We start from the raw sequence: 18,803 nt of genomic DNA, 5'->3' as shown, positions 1-18,803 counted from the left end.
GTCCGGGCTACAAAAACGTTCCTTCACACACACGTGGTCGGGATTGCACCACCTCTCGTTCACATAGACTTCAATCCCTCCACCTTTCTTCTTACCTCTCCGAACAACGTCTCCGTCCCCCCGAACAGTCCTGAAGCCGGGTACGGCCGCGCTGTGGTCCGGGAAATGTGAGTGCAGCCACGTCTCGGTGAAACACATGATGCTGCACTCCCGGTACTCTCTCTGGGTCTTTACCAGCGCCGAGCTCGTCCGTCTTGTTGGCCAACGACCTCACGTTCCCCGTTAAGATCGCCGGTACCGATGGTTTATATTTCCTCCTTTCCGCCTTTAGCTTAGCTCCAGCTCTGTAACCCCGCCGTCTTCTCCGAAGTTCAACGGGGATCTCAGGCCTCGCTCCGGGCAGCAGCAGTAGAGGTCTACTCAGCACGATCAGCTGATCACGAGAGTAAACAATAACAATGCCCCCATCCAGAAACGTGGAAAAATTACAGTCATTACGGTCCGTTAACTGAACACGAGAGAAAGAAAAAAAAAACAACTCCTAAGAGAGGAGAAAGACTTAAAAATGCTAATAATACTAATAACAAGGGGAGGGGAGCTGCCGCAACAGGCTGCCGCTAGCGCGGCGCCATTTAGTTTGAAACATTAGAAATTCATCCAGCAGAGGCCACCACAGCAGCCAGTTGTTGTTTATTTCCCAAATATATAGGATATTAACTCTTAATTGCAATTTATAATGATTTTTTTTTTTTAAATGATGTAATAGAAATTTGTGAGCAATTCTTTAAATAGCTTTTTGAAAGTTTATTCTGTCAACAGAATAATTGTGTTTTGTTGATGAGATGTTGATCAATCAGATTATAAATCATAAAGTGTGAATATATCACAGTTCTACTCTGATGTATAGTAACACTGGACTGAATTGTTTTCTCTTGGAAGCTTCGTTTCTATCAAGTTCGACCTTTACTTTGAAGGTGATAACCGGAAGTCTGCCTAGTTACAGTGTGTGGCTCACTACTGACCGGGACACGAGCAGCCTGTTGATTGGACAGTGTTGCCAAACGTAAAATAATTTGTACGATACTTTATTCTACGATGATCAGTGATAAAAAAAAAAACTAAATTAAAAAAAAAAAGAATTACGAATATTTAGTCATTTTATAGCTTAATCTCATTTTTCTTAAACGTAACATGCTGATTTGGAACCAGCTGATTATTCAGTGTACGATAACATGTCAGTAATATATTCCAGAAAAGTGACCCTGATCAGATCAGAGCTCTGACTGTCATCGTTCACTACTTCTTAAACTTTGTTTCTGTATCCTGAAAGTAATCCAACCACCTTTTTACTTTTACGTCCTCGGGGTTAGTTGGATTTCTTCTGCAGGAGATAAACCTGTTGAATGTGTATTTACGCTGCAGGATGCATGTTGTGTGGTGTCGGCCTGCAGGGGGCGCTGCGTGCAGCCACTTGTTAACCTGTGGATGCACCACGACGCAGACTTTCAAAGCGCTCTCAGATCAGATTCTCGGAAATGTTGCCGCTCTGCTGGCTGGATTTAAAATGTTTGATAGTTTCTCTGAAATTATAATATTTCTGAAGGTCGCCTGGTTTGCAGCATCCGAGGAGTCCGTCTGTCCGTCGGTCCGTCGGTCTCCCATCCAGCGGACCTGTGCGGAGCTGTTTCTCGGTTTGATTTGGGAGGAAGTGGTCCGTCGCCCCCGCTGAGCTCAGCTCTCTTTACTTTTTGTTTGTTGCAGCGGAAACCGAAGCGAAGTGTGCGGAGAGCTGCTGCAGAGGAAGAAGCTGCTGCAGAGGAAGAAGCAGCTCCGCGCCGAGCCGAGCCGAGCTTCTCTCATCTGAAGACTGAGGAGAGTTTATTCTTCAGCGGAGCAGGAGGAGTGAAGCAGTTTGAAGAGGTGAGGCCGCACACGAGGCTGGTATCTTGTTGTTGTCATGTACAAAAGAAATAATCAAAAACAAAAACAAAAAAACAACAACTCCAAACGAACCTCACAGCGGAGTTTGGAGAAAATGACATGTTGTTTTGTTGCACAAATTTTAAATAGAAGCTTTTATTACGGAAATGTTTATATTGTGGAAATCCCTCAGAAGTTACTCATGAAGGTCAGAAAAGACTTTTAACATCGTAAAACCAGTTTGAGTCTGCAGATCAGCAGGTGTTTTATTCCTTGTTGATGAAGGTTTCACAGATAACTCAGAGGCTTCAGACACAGTCCTCCTGCAACCTGTAGAATTGCTGTCTGTAAATATACACACTGCTAAGTTCTTGTAGATTGTTGCGAAAGTGTGAAATAGACACGCTCGTCCACCTCAGCCAAACGCTGGGCGACGCCTCGGTGTGACAGTCACACGTTTTCCTGTCCTGGATGAAAATGAACCCAACTGCGTGTTTTCAAGCGTGAGATTTACAGGGAAACAAATCAGCAAAAACACGCGGGTGGCGTCGGCCAGGGTTCATGATTGATGCCACCAAGTCCTTCCGTTTAGGACTTTTTTATAGAAACTGATTTTGGATCTAGTCTTCAATTCAAGGTGGTGTCTTCAAACTCCAAAAACGAAATGAGATTTTTCATAGTTGACGATTTGATTGTGGATTTTTTGTTGTTGTGGTTGGTTTTGTTTTGTTCTTGATCAGCTGATTCACAGTTCTAGTCCTGCAGACTAAGTTGTTTCTTTTTTGCCAACAAACTGACAGGAAAAAGTGTTTTAAATGGATTGTCAGGGATCGACCGACGGATGCTTTAGTTTTTGTAGATAAAGTTACAAGCAGCTTACAGTGTGTTATGAGATCGAGGGGGAAGGTTAAGTTAAGTTTCACATAAACAATAATAATCACAACACATTGAGAAATCGAAGCTGATAGTGTGTCGTTCATGTTTCCTGTTCTCACACATTCTGTTTCCATAAGACAGGTTTGGATCAAATTTAAGGGGATGACGTCATGGTTGGAAAAAAGCCCCGAAGGATTTAATGGGAGGGAAAACCCTGTATACAGTAAATACATGTGTGAGTCAGGACAGACGACCACGAGGCGCTAATTCTATTTGTTTAGTTTTTCAGATTTTTTTTGTGGCTTCCTTCAGTTTGGACCGACCACAAAGGAAATGTGTTGAAGGACAGCAGAGGAACTATCTGCATTATTCCATCTGCATTTTCACCACTGCGGTTTAACCACTCGGCCACTGGGTCGTTCTGCATTTAGATTTATAAGATGACGCTGCACCAGATAGTTCTGTTTGTCTCCATGTTGTTCTGAAAAGCTTCTCTTTTGAAAGCAGAAGGAAGAACTGTTCAGGTTGACCTTTGACCTGCAGGTCAACCTGAACAGGTGACGCTCTGCTCAGAGTCATAAAAGCGTTCATCATGATGACCATGAGAATCCCTATTCTTACTCAGATCTCTCTTTCAAAGTCAAATCCTGTCACGCTGAAGAGATGAACCAGGCAGACAAAAATTATAATGATAATAATTTTAAAAGAAAAGGTCAGCCGAGGACGATGGCAAGAAGACGGTCTCAAGGTTTCACTTGTTTGTTTTGTTCGGGGCAGTTTATCCTTTAATCTATCTATACCTCTACATAAATATATACACACACAGAAACACACACTGAAAAGTTAATTTCTTGCTTTAAAAAGAAAAAATCCACTTGTTGACAGCAGGAGTGTTGTTAGGTTAATGTGTGAAGTGACCGTATTGAACACAGGTTGAAGTGATGACAGACAGTCGGGGATGTTTTCACGGCTTCTGACCTCAAGTTTCTCATTATTTGAAAATTTTACGACCTTCTGCTGCTGAACTCCAGTGAGGACTGAGTGGTTTATCCCAGAGGATTTTGGGAAAATCCTGACTGCACCACAGGCTTGTCAATCAAACAGACACGCCCCCAAAAACAGGTCTTCTTGAATCTTCTTTTCTAATGAATGAGGGATTATTTTCAGATGGACCTCCAGAAAACTAAGAAGAAGGAGTGACTTTAGCTAACAACACCGAGAGAACTGATGGACACATTTTATTCACTTTGGATTTGATGAGAGAAGTTGAATGGGAGTCTATGGAGCCGGAGGCTTTTTGGAGCCGACCTCTAGTGGCACTCGCTGGTATTGCAGCTGAAGACACTTCTGGATCAGAACCATTTTACAGACCTGAAGCTACGAACTCTTTTATATCCAGTCTGCGGGGACATGGGGTTTCCCAATGATCAGACGGTTGGTGGTTCGATCTGTTGCTGCAGGTCAGCTCTGTTTCCACTGGTGTGTGAGTGTGTTGTGAATGTGGTTGAATGGGATGCAAACTGTAAAGTGCTTTGAAACTGCTGTGATCATATGAGTGCAAACCTTTAACAACAAGCAAATCACATGCAGCTGCAACAAACCCCTAAACAGTCTTAACGGCACCACTCACAGGATTCATCTGATTAACGTAAAGATACGCAGAGTCTTTACGGCGAATGCACGTTAAGCATGTGGAATAACGTGACGTGTCCCAGATCACATTTATCACCTTCATCACCTGTGGAACCAACTGAGTCGCAATAAAACCGCGTCGTCTCTGAACGAGACGCACCAGTGAGATAAAAGGTTTAATTCAGTTACGTTCTGAGAATAAACAAACTCTCGCGCTCCGTCTCTCTCAGTTTCTAATTGCATTAGTCCCCGAGTACTTTCTCATGACAAGGCTTCTGTTAAAGGATTAGCCCACACGCTAACACGCAACTGACGCAAGCACAAGAAACTCAGAGGTTTCAGTTTCTTCTCGTTGTGGATCAGAGAGTTTTTCACATTTCATGTCAGCTTTTGTCTTTTGGTTTTCCAGTTAGAACGCCACGTCAGCCTGAATTCTCTGTGTGTGTGTGTGTGTGTGTGTGTGTGTGTGTGTGTGTGTGTGTGTGTGTGTGTGTGTGTGTGTGTGTGTGTGTGTGTGTGTGTGTGTGTGTCTGTCTGCCTCTCCACATGTTGCTGTTTGTGGTTTTTGTACAGCAGAAAAAAGTGCCGTCACATTTTCATAATTTCAAATTAGGGGGAACTTCAGCAGGTCAGAAACAGTACAAACATTCTGTCCCCTGTTTGAACTTATATTTGAATAAATATCGAGTGATTGCACCTGTAAATGTACACATCTTACAGTTCCTAACCTCTTGAATCTCTTTTGGAGTTAAAGTTAGAATAAAAACAGACTAGTGATGCATCTCAAGGAGTGAACTGACCACACAGACTGAGTGATATGTTGTGTTCCAGATGAGAGACTTCCTTCAGTACACTAATACTGCTCTTCCATGTCAGGACTCTTACTGTGTAGACAGATTAGTGTTGTTTCAACTCACACTGACAGGAAATGACCTCATCATGTGACCACATCAGCCTCCAAAATATCTGCAGCTTCAATTATTTTACCCAGAAATCAACGTGTTTTTGTGTCCTCTGTTTAACACTCAATAAACACACTGATTCTTCTGTCCAGCAGCAGCAGACAAGAAACACGTTGTGTTCAGGAACAGCTGCAGCTTCATCACACGCTTTTAATTTGAAAATCCTTCATGGCCCCGCCCTTCCACTACAGAGCCAAGATGGCGACCGTTTAGGGTGTAAAGTGTTTCTCACTTCTTCTTTGGAGCGTTCTGAGTGATTCATCCTGGTACTGGTAGTGTTCTGATGGTTCTGTACTGACAGAGAGAACACACTGATGCACTCAGAGTAGAGAGAGTTAGTACACAAGTACAACATCTGGAACACAAGAACAACATCTGGAACACAAGAACAACATCTGGAACACAAGAACAACATCTGGAACACAAATACTTCATCTGGAACACAAGTACAACATCTGGAACACAAATACTTCATCTGGAACACAAGTACAACATCTGGAACACAAGAACAACATCTGGAACACAAGAACAACATCTGGAACACAAGAACAACATCTGGAACACAAGTACAACATCTGGAACACAAGAACAACATCTGGAACACAAGTACTTCATCTGGAACACAAGTACAACATCTGGAACACAAGTACAACATCTGGAACACAAGTACAACATCTGGAACACAAGATCAACATCTGGAACACAAGTACAACATCTGGAACACAAGAACAACATCTGGAACACAAGCACAACATCTGGAACACAAGTACAACATCTGGAACACAAGTACAACATCTGGAACACAAGAACAACATCTGGAACACAAGTACAACATCTGGATCACAGCATTGTGTATTGGGCTGTGAGCGTTTCCAAAATGTTTGTGACCAACGGTCTGTGAACGCCTCCTGAGCAGCACGTTCAGAGTCGAGCATCAGAGCTGCTTGTGTGTTGCGTCCTCTGACTTTGATCTCTAACTTCACCTCCGACAGAGTCGGGAACACTGAAAACTTCCGGCTCGACTGTCGGTGAATTGAGCTACGATGCCGGCGTCTGTTGGTCTCCACAGATGTGAAGTAAACTCAACCTCACAGACGGGTGTGATGTGACAGCGGAGGAGGATCTGACGGAGGGTTGACCTTTCAGTCGATGTGCTAACACGTTTGTTCTGGAGTGAATCGTCTCATCAAATATTGATTCTTTTTCTGTCTTTTTCGCGTGTGTGTGTGTGTGTGTGTGTGTGTGTGTGTGTGTGTGTGTGTGTGTGTGTGTGTGTGTGTGTGTGTGTGTGTGTGTGTGTGTGTTCCTTTTAACAGCAAATGTGGTGAATGGTGCACAGATGGTCTCGTTCTCACACATCCTGTCGTCCTTGACACAAGCCTTTTTGAAGCCTCTCAGATATGGTGTCACTCTCACACTCGTCTGAGGAACGAACCTTTCGTTTGGTCTACTGGCCTCGCTTCAAACATCGACGTGGTAGAGTTGCAGTAGAAAATGTGCTGTGGCTCTTTTGGATTTCCCTAAAACCAATAATCATAATCATCTTTGGTGGCTTAGCACCAGCCAAGGAAGCAGTCACTCTGACATTAAAATGGCAAAACAGGTCTGAATGACCCAAAACCTGCCAGCCTCAGCATGTAGGTTTCCAGCTCAGAGGTTGTTGTTTCCTGTTGCGACGGGGATTTTTACAACCGAGAAATAGAAAAGGAAGAGAATGTTGGGCAGCGTTACTCGGCCAATTGTACCAAGCAGCAACCATCAGTGATGTCATCATCCATCAGTGACGTCATCATCCAGCAGTGATGTCATCAACCATCAGTGATGTCATCGTTGGTTTGTGAACGTTATGAATCCTCCAGTTCAGATTCTGTCCGTCACCATCTTGATAGTTCGGAGCGGTTTGGAGCAGGAAGTGACCATATTTGGACGAGCTGGGGGAGGAGCCAGCGGTGGATCTGACCGATCTGATCGGATACCTGACGATACTACGTCCCGCCCACCGATAGCTGTAACCTGACTGCACCACAGGCCTGTCAATCAAACAGACACGCCCCCAAAAACAGGTCTTCTTGAATCTTCTTTTCTAATGAATGAGGGATTATTTTCAGATGGACCTCCAGAAAACTAAGAAGAAGGAGTGACTTTAGCTAACAACACCGAGATAACTGATGGACACATTTTATTCACTTTGGATTTGATGAGAGAAGTTGAATGGGAGTCTATGGAGCCGGAGGCTTTTTGGAGCCGACCTCTAGTGGCACTCGCTGGTATTGCAGCTGAAGACACTTCTGGATCAGAACCATTTTACAGACCTGAAGCTACGAACTCTTTTATAAAGAGTCTGTGGTTTAAACCAACATTTTAGATCGAGTCAGTGAGCCGACTGGAACGACAGTGATTCAGGGAGATAATATTCGCTGGTGTCTTCACTGAACTGTTTACATCTTCATCTACTTTCTGGTAAAAAAATTAATTAAAAAATAATAAATAAATTTAAAAAAAGCTTCTAATGCAGTACTTCTGATCACCAGTGATGATGCAATAATTTGTAAATGTGCATAATGTCCTGCTCTCTCTTGATTGTGGCCGCTACACCAGCTGTGCTCAGATGCTCTCTCTACAAGAAGGTCACTTTTTCTATGGATTTAATGAGATCCACTCGTCACAAAGCAGAACCTACTGGAGCTGTACAGTGAAGGTTTACTTGCTGATTATGCACTTAAACTTTGCTTTCGAACTCTCCACAGCAGCGGGGTGCATGATGGGATCGTTCCGGCGTCCCAGGCCTCGGTTTATGAGCTCTCCGGTTCTGTCGGACCTCGCGCGGTTCCACGCCAGCTCACCTGCTCTGCAGATCTCCAACACCACCGTGTGGAACAGGTCAGAAAACCCGTCCCTCACCTTTTTACCAGAAAATATTTAAACACAAGTGTTTGCTGGAGAAGATTCAACTGTTTCTACATTTTCCTAATAAGTCCGGCTGAAATGCAGAAGACAGATTAGATGCGTTGCCGGGAGCAACGTGTCCACGTCGGCTCACAGTGTGAATACCAGGCGTTATCAGTTGTCTTCATGTCCGACCCCATAATCCCACAACACAAAGCTCAGATATGATCGTTACCTTCATCCTGCTGTTAGCAGAACCGTGGGCGCCTGCTTCAGGCTTTGACTTACAAATTAATATTCAACCCACTTCGTAGAAAATACAGAAATATAACTTTGGGTCGTTTTCGCCCAGCCCTTCCTCGAGCACTTTTCAATTGTGTCATACGTGAGGTTACAGGTAGGTTCAATATATTTCTTGGTATTATCCTCAGTTCCTCGGTGTGTTGGGATTGTTTCGGGTCTGGCAGTCGTAGCTCACACCTTCTCCGAGCCTTCGGCCCGTTTCCGTCTCTCCTTACCACTGAGCAGGATGTTTAGTAGGAAGCTGAGGTGGCAGCCGGGTCACATCCTGTCAACCAGCTAAGCCACATGCAAGGACACACTGAGCCGACCCGCTTCACAATAGGTGCCAGCAGTCAGAGAAATAAATCCTGTCCAGGGGAAGTTTCTTTGATTTTAAAAGTTGAGTTTAAAGTTCCTCTAGTCTGTTTTTTCTGGATGTCAGTCATGTTTTCTTGGTAACGTGAAATGATGAGTTCACTTTTGATTTTTTTTTTTATTATGTGGGAATGATAAAAGACAATCTAGACCAGAAGGAAAAATCATGGAAATTTTGAAAATGGCAATTTCCAAAGTTTAGGAAAGGTAATAAAGTATCTATCTATCTATCTATCTATCTATCTATCTATCTATCTATCTATCTATCTATCTATCTATCTATCTATCTATCTATCTATCTATCTATCTATCTATCTACCTCTCTATCTATCTATCTATCTATCTATCTATCTATCTATCTATCTATCTATCTATCTATCTATCTATTATATATTATCTATCCATCCATCCATCCATCCATCCATCAATAGGAAAATCTAGACAGGTTAAACAATACTTTAAATACTCTGTGTGATTATCGGCAGAAATGGAATCGAATATCCATGATTAGATTTGTTATTCGTTTGAAGTCGCCGGAAACAATGAATGGTTGTGTTTTTGTTACCTTCGAATAAGACCTTCATATCTCGACAGGGATATCTACCAATGACGCCATGTTACACCGCCATGTTTCTACTTCTAATAATCCAGAATGAACCAACCAAACACAACCAAGGCGAGAGGACTTTCTTCCAGAGATCAGAATCTGGCTCTCAACTGGCTCTTTTAGCTACTTGTCGCCCTTTGACCTGATGTGTGTTTGTGTGTCTTTCAGGGTCCAATCAGCCGTCATCAAGGTGTTCCAGGGCGGAGCTCTTCAGACTAACGAGCTGTTCACACTTAACGAGAGCATCAGGTGACAAAAAAAACCTCTTTTTCTCTTCAATATAACCTTTTAGATTCAACACAGAAAAAAAGTCAGAGAAGCAGCAGACATAAAGCGTCAGCTGAAAGACACACGGAGAAGAAGTGTGCTGCAGGAGAAACATGGCGGCTTCCTCCTTCCTCCTGATCTCCTCTGTGTCTTTGCAGATGGCTCCTGAAAACCGAGATGGGCTCCTTCATCACAGAGTACCTCCAGGTATTTTTACTTGCTCTTGTTATTTTATTAAATTGTGAGTTGAGTGACTGAGTTCATGTCAGCAGGAGAGTCCAAAACAGAAACCAGCATCTTTTTATTTTCAATGTGCGGAGGAAACATCAGTTCGTGTTGATGTGGCCACTCGGCTTCCTTTATATCTTTATCTGTGTGGGACAATTCAATTTTAATCATTAGTCATTAGATGATTGGATGGATTTTTGAGGATAATGTTGGTATCAGAGTAGAAGAATGAAAAAGAATATATATGAATTCTAAATAAATAAATCACATAACGGGACGTAGTATCGTCAGGTTTCCGATCAGATCATTCAGATCCACCGCTGGCTCCTCCCCCAGCTCGTCCAAATATGGTCACTTCCTGCTCCAAACCGCTCTGAATTAGTAAGATGGTGACGGACAGAAACTGAACTGGAGGATTCATAACGTTCACAAACCAACGATGACATCACTGATGGATGATGACATCACTGATGGTTGATGACATCACTGATGGTTGGTGACAAACTACGATACCAATTTTTTAAAAAGTGACTTTACCCTTCACTGATGAGATTTCATTCTTATATTTGATCATATTTACTGTATTTTCGATGCCAGATTCAGTCCTCCTAAACATGGATGACACCAGTCTTGTACAAACTTATAGAAATGTTTTCTGAGGTTTTGTTGCTCCAAATTACACCTTAAGTTCTCTAGAGTTTCTCTCTTGGATTTAAGTCCCTCTTTTATTGGATGCATTCTGACTTTTTTCTTCTGCAACTTATGTTTTCATTGTATGCTGTGCTCTGTCATTAAGCCCAAGATTACTTACTATAAGCCTGTTCAGAGTCAGCTGTTCCAGGGGCAAGAAGACCAAACAAAAAGAGAGTTGTTAGTGGTTCAAGTCTGGTTGCCCTCGGCAACTGAGAAACCATCGGCACAGTGCCCCGTCATGAGAGAAGAAAGCTCTGAAAGCAAAGATTGATTTCAGCTGGGCTCGTTCTCTGCAAACAGATGTGTGCTGCGTAAATGTGGCGTCTGTCACAGAGACGGTCGTTTCATGTTCGACACGGCAAATAAACAAGAGCTGCTCTTCACCATCTGATTTAAAAAGAAATCCTACGATAGTCAATACACCAAATAACTTACTCACAAGTACTGTGTGTTACCTGGTCACATGATTGATAATATGATTAATCATTTAATATCATACTTTTGTGAGGGTATTCACGTGTCTACAGTATTAAAAACATTTCACCAACAGCAAATAAACTACTTATCATCTCGAAGACTGTCGGGGGCGGAGCCTACCACACCTGACATTGGGCTGGAGGTGAAGGTTCATCCTGGACAGGTTGTCAGTCAGGCGCAGAGCAAAAGCAGCAAATCTTTGTCAATGTCGTGATCAGAAATATAAGACTCGATCCATAAAGATGCTGTCTCGTGAAAACATGCAAATTTAAGACAAATTTAATGGTGATCAGATCTTTGTTGTTTTTTTTGTAAAATGTTGTATTTAATCTGTCTTTCTGTGTTTGCGTTCCAGAACCAGCTGCTGCCCCGAGGTCTGTCTGAAGTCCTGGACCACATGGCTCTCCACAGCGGTGACTCGGGTCAGTGGTTTCTAAAGATGATGAACTTGTGTGGGACATTTTCTGACAACAACAGAGAAGAAAAGAGGAAAAATGTCCTTAACCCACAAATAAGTTAGTTTTTTTTATACAGAATTTAAACTTGCAGAGGGAAATATTTGGTGAAGCAATGCGGCGTATATTTATTGCTATTTTGTATTTTTAGTGTTTGTCGGTCCCTTCAGGATTTCACAACGTTTTTATGTGATTGTTGTTAAAAAAAAAAATTCATTTTGCGGCGGATTTTCAAAAAAATTGTAATGTGAGTTTTAAAAGAGTTTTTTGCGTAAGATTGCAGGAATTAAAAAAAAATGCAAGTTGAGAAAGAAAAATTTGATTTCTTTCAAAGCTCTACTTAATAAAGGAATAAATCTGTAATCACTTCCTGTGATAATAATCATGCTGCACGTCACAGAAATATTATAATATTATAAAATATTTATTGAACTTAGAGAACCGTGGAGATAAAAGGTCCTTAAAGCTCCTAAAAGCTCCTCAAAGCTCCTCAAAGCTCTTAAAAGCTCCTCAAATGTCCTAAAAGGTCCTAAAAGCTGCATATGTTTCCAGAACAGACCGTCTGTGACTGGAATATAGAAACAAGGACGACATCAGCCTTTCAAAATAAGAGCTTTAGATGCTGTTTAATTCATGTTCATTCAACACATAGACCTGCTGGATGAAACAAACAAAGAGACGTCTCTGACAACTGGACGTGTGGAGAAAACTCATTTAACATCCAGTAATATGGAATCACTTCCTTTGATCACAAACATTTAATCATCATTTTAATGTGAAGAACACATTTCACTTCCTGTTTCTCCTCTTGTTCCTGTTTCTCCGGTGAACAGAGTTTTATTTGGAGATGAAAACAGAGACTTACTGGTTGTGAATGAGGAGTTATTGTTGTTCATAAAGAGAGGCTGTGTGGTGCAGTGGTCGGCACCGTCACCTCACAGTAAGAAGGTTCTGGGTTCTGGGCCTTTTCCTGGTCCTGTGGCGGACCGGCGACCCAGCGACCCGTCCAGAGTGTGATCCAGTCAGCTGGGACGGACTCGTATGAACCAGCTGCTGCGTCTCCACAGGTGACGACCAGCTCGTCGTCCTCGCTGACGTCTGGGACCAGTTTTTTACGGAGACCCTTCCGACCCTGCAGGCCATCTTCTACCCCTTCCAGGTAAAACACACACAGCCTGGGTCGAAAGTGTCTCATCATCATCTTCATCTTCATCTTCATCATCATCATCATCATCATCAATAATTAGTTGAATTGTAGTAAACTTTTCGACAGATACTGACATCAGAGGATCGGAGCAACGATGAGGAAGTTTTCCTCCTGAAGCCGTCACATGTTTGTTATTAAGGATGTAGTCTTAAAGCTATTTTAGAAACGTTCACAATTGTTCTTAATTGTAGGAATGTTTAATGCTCTCTAAACTTTGATGTTGTATTCGGAAAAATATACCTGTCAATTGAAGAGTTAATATTTATTTTCCTCTTGACATTTTGCATTTGTCAGAATAACATTTTTGTCTACGGTGTTTTGGTATTGTTTTATCTTTTATCATTATCCTCTTTACATCCACTTTTCATCACAAAACAAATCAGGTCGTCATAGTAACCGCTCAGTCGGTGTGCCTTAGTGTGGTTGTAGAGGAGCTGAGGTTAAATTCAAATCCTGAACTCATCCGGGATCATTTGAGTGGAGCGGTCAGCGGATTAACCTGCTGAGCAGACTGAAGTCAGCTGCTGCTGGAGTGTGTATTTATTTCACTGTCTGTGTGTGTACTTGTCATTTTATGTTTACACATTCATTACGGGAACCTTCTGAGGATAAAAAGCAAGTCCCGATAAATCAATACATTTCAGCGTGAAGACTTAAGAGGTAGCGGTTGGTGAAGTTGAGGTTACGCAAGCGGAGGTCATGGCAAGTGTCCAGGAAACCGATCGAAGCTTGTCTGCAGTGATGGAAACATGACTCCGTGTGTGTGTGTGTGTGTGTGTGTGTGTGTGTGTGTGTGTGTGTGTGTGTGTGTGTGTGTGTGTGTGTGTGTGTGTGTGTGTGTGTGTGTGTGTGTGTGTGTGTGTGTTTCAGGGTCAGGAGCTGACTGTGAGGCAGATGGCTCTTTTAGTCTTCAGAGACCTGGTTCTGCTGAAGCTGCCCCTGGAGGAGACTCTGGGAACTGCAGCCTCTATCCCCCGGTCTGTTACACAAATGCTGCTGGTGTTACAGGTAACCCCCCCCACACACACACACACACACACATTCCCTGCAATCTTCAAGGATTATTGCAGCTTGTTTTCTAAGTTCTATCAGTTTTTAGCCAGTTTTAAATCCCAGCTGACCTCGATGGTCTCCAACATGTGGCTGACATTACATCCCACTTTGTATGCAAAAATAAATAATAATAATAATAACGTGTTAGTGTGCCTCCACTACAGCTGAGTTATTATCACATATCACAGGGCCGTATGTCCTGACTGTGAGTCCCTGGTTTGGACACCCGGAGTCATTTATAACATTTATTTCCCATCAGGCACTAAACAAGTATTTTCAAATTGCTGACTCATCCGGTTTCTCACAAACATGGGGCTTCATTCACCGACCGCATTTAAGAAGAAATTTCTTCTCAAATCCCCCTTACGCCGATTTTCCGCAGATTCTGGCGTTCACCAATGTTTTCTTATTTGGGATTCTTTTCTTCGTTAAGAACAAAATCTACAAATCAACAGCATACTTACACACATCTGACATGTTGGTGCCAAATTATTGGTATTTGCATTTTCTTCAACTTATCATTTTCTTGAACTGTTAAATTATGTTGTTGTTTTTTTCTCATATGTAGAATGATAAACCATCTTTCTTCTAATGTTTGCATGTACAGAAATAAAAAATTCTAAGTTGAATTGATATAATATTTGCCGGACATCTAATCTGACTTCATAGCCTGCTTTTATTATCAGAATTATGAAAAATATTACAAAACAGTCAGCAGTGTTTCCACTAGAGATGGGACAAGATTTTTTTTTATATATTTAAAAAGTCATTATATAAAAACTCGATTAGTATTCTTATTATCCTTAAATATATATTTGCGGAGTTTTTTTTTTTTTTACTTCTACTTCAGAGTTATAAAGTAGTCTGTGTTTGTCCGTCAGGGGATCCACGAGTCCGGCGTTCCCAGTTCGGAGTATCAGCAACTGGAGCGTCTGGTGGAAATCGTTGTGTCTCCGTATCTCGGCAACGTGCTGCACAACAGAAACGGGATCGTCATAGGTCGGTGTAGTAACTACAAATTAAACTTTAAATAACTTTACTGGTGTTGTTCCACGTCTTAACCGTTCACATTGTTACTTATCATCAACCAGATTCTTGGATTGACTCTACTGGTAATATTTTTTTTTGGTTCTCTCCAGTTTCTATTGGAAACACCAACATCTGTCACTGGGATGTTTTTGGCAGCTAAAACAAACATTTCAGAGTTATTACAAAACAACTGTAAAGCCACGCGGCGGCATCAGAGATCAGCTCTGACAGAAATATAAAGTTCTCTGTGACAGACGGACGGACAGACTGAAGAAAGGTTCAGGTTTTTTTTGCAGGTAATGATCTTAAATGTTTGACAAGCGCCCGACTTCCTGAGCAGCTCGTCAGCTTGTTTCAGAGGTCAGAGGTCAGCTCTTTAGGAATATGCTGTTTAAATCCTCTCGGCGGAGGCAAGCCGCTTAATCTGCTGCTGCATTGAAGTTTCATTCCAGCGAGGTGATTTATTAAGGTCACAAAACGTAATCTGTTTCTTTCATAATTTCAGTATAAGAACTTCAAAAACTTCAAAATGTCTTAACTTCGTGACTCCTGAGCCGTCAGATCACTGCATCGACAGTAGAGTCATCCGACCACCGGATCATAACAGTGACACTGTGGTAATAATCAAATCATGAATAATAAAGAGCAGTATTGTTTTCATGTGTCACTCAAAACAAGGACAGAGAGTTTATCACACTTCAACGTACAGAATAACCGCTGTTGAGATCTGATGAGAAAATGAATTTATAAAATGTTATTGAGAATTATTATTATTATTATTACCATGTCACGCATTAACTCCTTTCCTTCTCCTCCTTTCTGTATTGTTTTTGTCGCTCGGCCTTTTTTTAATACTCAGAAATTATTCCTTTAGATTGTACATTTTCATATTTATTATTCTCGTTAATTGATTATATTCAGAGATCTCTGAAGGCGCGTTGAGACCGACGTACAAACTGTACGTGAACAGTGATGAGCAGGGAAACGTCTATCCAGCTAACAGATATGCTGTCTAAAGATTTAGGAAAATAAACTTTTATTGAACATAATAAAAGTATAATTTTTAAAACAAGTATTGACATTTATGAAACAAAACAAAAAATCTGTTGCGGTTGTATTTAGTTTTGTGAGCGATATCAGCCTCCAGGTCCACTCGGTGTCGTTCCTTCTCCCAGTTCTTCACTCTTAACCGTTCTTTTCCCAGAATTAACTTACATCACGTCACACGTCACTGGTCATTTTACTACGACTCTACTTTGAACAAAATGGGCTTTAACACAATTTTGAGAATTTTTGATTGGAAATAACAGGAAATATGTGAAGTGATTTTTGTTGTTGTTGTTGTTGTTGTTGTTGTTGTTGACTGCAATGAAAAAGACTGAATTGATTGTTTTCTAATAAAAATCCAAATAAATAAAAATTATATATATATATATATATATTAATTCTTTAGGCGCTGGAAACTTTTCAGAGCATGTTTGAACAGATTTGAATCAAGGCACAAAACTTTTGATCTTCACTGGCAGACCTGCACTTGTCTCATGAAAATAGAGTCCTTAGTGTCGCAAACTCTGAGGCAAAAAAAAAGCTTGGGTGTGTGTGACCTACATGGCACACCTTTTTGAATGATATAATATTTCATACTTGAATTTATAACCATGATAAAAAAAAAAATTTTTAAAAAAGCTGACGTGTCCACTCACTCATCAGTTTTCTGTTTCTGTGTCTCTCCTCAACCAGAGTCCTGTCATCTGAGGTCATCTGTGTCGTTGCTAGGCGACCCGTCCCAGCCCGAAATCACCGTCAGTCAGCACCTCAGCTCGTTGGACTCCTCGTCTCTGTCTCCGCTGGTGGAGCAGGAGGGGGAGATGTACCTGGAGAAGGTCGGCGACGTGCGGCGCCACACGGTGGCCAACGCGCACTCCGACGTCCAGCTCTTATCGGTATCAAACATGATGCATGCTGGGACGGAGAAGGACAGCACGGTAGGAGGGCAAGAGGGATGCATGAGTACCCGGCCGTTCTCCAGCGAACCGGACATGGTGGAGTCGCCGGGCGGCTCGAGAGACAACGGACACGCGAGACGATACAAGATGGAAAATTACAGGATGAGAGACAAAACGACGGGATAGAAATCACAAGGTGGGAAAACAAGGGGACTGCAGGAACAACCCGAATTTTAGAAACTGATAAACTACAGGATAACAGAGAAATAATGATGACACAAAATGAAGTAATTAAAAGGGCACAACTGGAAAAACCATCTCAGGAAAAACAGAAACAGAGTGAAGGATGTAATAATGATTTAGACAGAATCTCTCTGACCTGCCTTCAGGGTTTCACTAATATTACTGCTGAATAAAGATTATTAATGATAGAAGATATTGAGATATACAGTTCTGTATCAGTCAAAGGTTTAGACACCTGTTCATTTCAAGGGTCTTTATTTATTTTTTACTAACTTATACATTGTAGAACAATTCTCAAAAACCAAGAAATAACTGAATTATTATTAAAGGAATTAAGCAGAGAGAGAAATGAAGTAATAAAGTATAAACAAAGACAAGTATTGTTTGATTTCACTGATTCCTATTGAAAATATCTTCATCAGCTTCATGGATGAACCTGGAATGGTTTTGATTTAACAGATGCCACATCAGGTGTGTTGGTTTTGTCCGATTCTACTACTGTAATAATCTCTATTCTGGTAAGTAACACTCAACTATGTGAAGAGAAACAACAGTCCATCATTACTTTATGATCTGAAGACCAGCCAATCCAAAATAAAAAATCAGTGCAGTACAAAACCATTAAACACTACGAAGAAACTGACTCTGAAGTGGAGCTTCAAAAAAGGACGAGCTCGGATGTTTGTCTGCAGAGACGCATACACGCTCAAAAAATAAATATATCCCATTGAAATCGTTGCTTTTTCTGACGTATTGAAACAAACAAACATTCGATTCGCTTTGAAACAGAACCTTCAGATAAATGTGACGCACCACAAGACATTTTAAACACCGACCCAACTTTTTGGGACGTTTTTAGTTGATAGTTTATTAACTGTGGAAACAGTTCATTTATGGCTTCCTAACAAGTGAAATGTTATACATTTTTACATGATCTCTATATATTTGTTTTATTGGTTTTGGTTTTCATCTGGAGCAGATGTGGAGAGCTGCAGAGGTAAAAAAAAAAAAAAAAAAGGAAATTAGACGCTGAAAAAATATTTAAAATGAGAAATAACTGAGATTGTTGATGACTTTCAAATAGTCATCAAATCATTAGAAAAGCAAATTGTTTATTGACTTATCTTAAAAAGAGATATCCCTTCTCTCGTCCCGTTACTAAAACTATGCACAATGTTTAGAGAGCAGACGGTCCATGAACAGATCAACAGTTCGCTTTGTCACCAGACGAAGAAAACAAACGATGTCTCTCATCTCAGCGATGCCACGTCTCCCCTCTGCTGTCAAAACGCAGCAACAAGAAGCCTCGTTACCATGACAACACACTGATTATTGCTAGCTTTATATTTGTCTTTTTATTTATTTTTTATTATAAGTTACAATTAGAGTTAATATTCTATATACTGTAGTGTCGGGATAGTAACGGTTCTTCCCAGAATGCCTAGAGGTTGTTCGGATGTTCATAGTAGGCACCATAAATGACATGAGTTTGACATCAATGTAATTGCCTGTGATTGAGGTGTGTTTGTGTGTGGAAGTCAACGGCATGTTCTTGAGCCAAATAAAGAGTCAGTCCTGTAGTTGTGTCTGGAGCTCTGGACCGGAGCTAAGAGAGAGTTCGTCTCTCTGCTGCATAATCTGACTCCTCACAATATGTTGAAATAA

The 18,803-nt window shown here is 41.3% G+C and overlaps 1 protein-coding gene across 2 annotated transcripts; it reads left to right on the top strand.

Moving 5' to 3' along the window:
- Positions 1-1,539: 1,539 nt before the first annotated feature.
- prr5l (proline rich 5 like) lies at positions 1,540-17,495 on the top strand. Of its 2 annotated transcripts, none has more exons than XM_069714498.1 (9): positions 1,540-1,920; positions 8,141-8,270; positions 9,709-9,789; positions 9,966-10,014; positions 11,561-11,627; positions 12,728-12,819; positions 13,738-13,875; positions 14,802-14,919; positions 16,690-17,495. In XM_069714498.1, exons 2-9 carry the CDS (start codon positions 8,149-8,151, stop codon positions 17,079-17,081), a joined length of 1,059 nt encoding a protein of 352 aa, XP_069570599.1. In that variant the 5' UTR covers positions 1,540-1,920; positions 8,141-8,148; the 3' UTR covers positions 17,082-17,495. The 2 variants fall into 2 exon arrangements, with proteins under 2 accessions (XP_069570599.1, XP_069570598.1); XM_069714497.1 differs by having other exon boundaries at positions 1,541-1,920; positions 8,138-8,270.
- Positions 17,496-18,803: the final 1,308 nt, after the last annotated feature.

This window comes from Brachyistius frenatus, unplaced genomic scaffold, assembly GCF_029030835.1.
Source record: "Brachyistius frenatus isolate BFR_SWC_R1_liver_20210118 unplaced genomic scaffold, ASM2903083v1 Contig_131, whole genome shotgun sequence".
Taxonomy (NCBI): Eukaryota; Metazoa; Chordata; class Actinopteri; family Embiotocidae; genus Brachyistius; species Brachyistius frenatus.
Note: the sequence above shows the minus strand (reverse complement) of the source record. Positions and strands in the feature narration are given on the sequence as shown.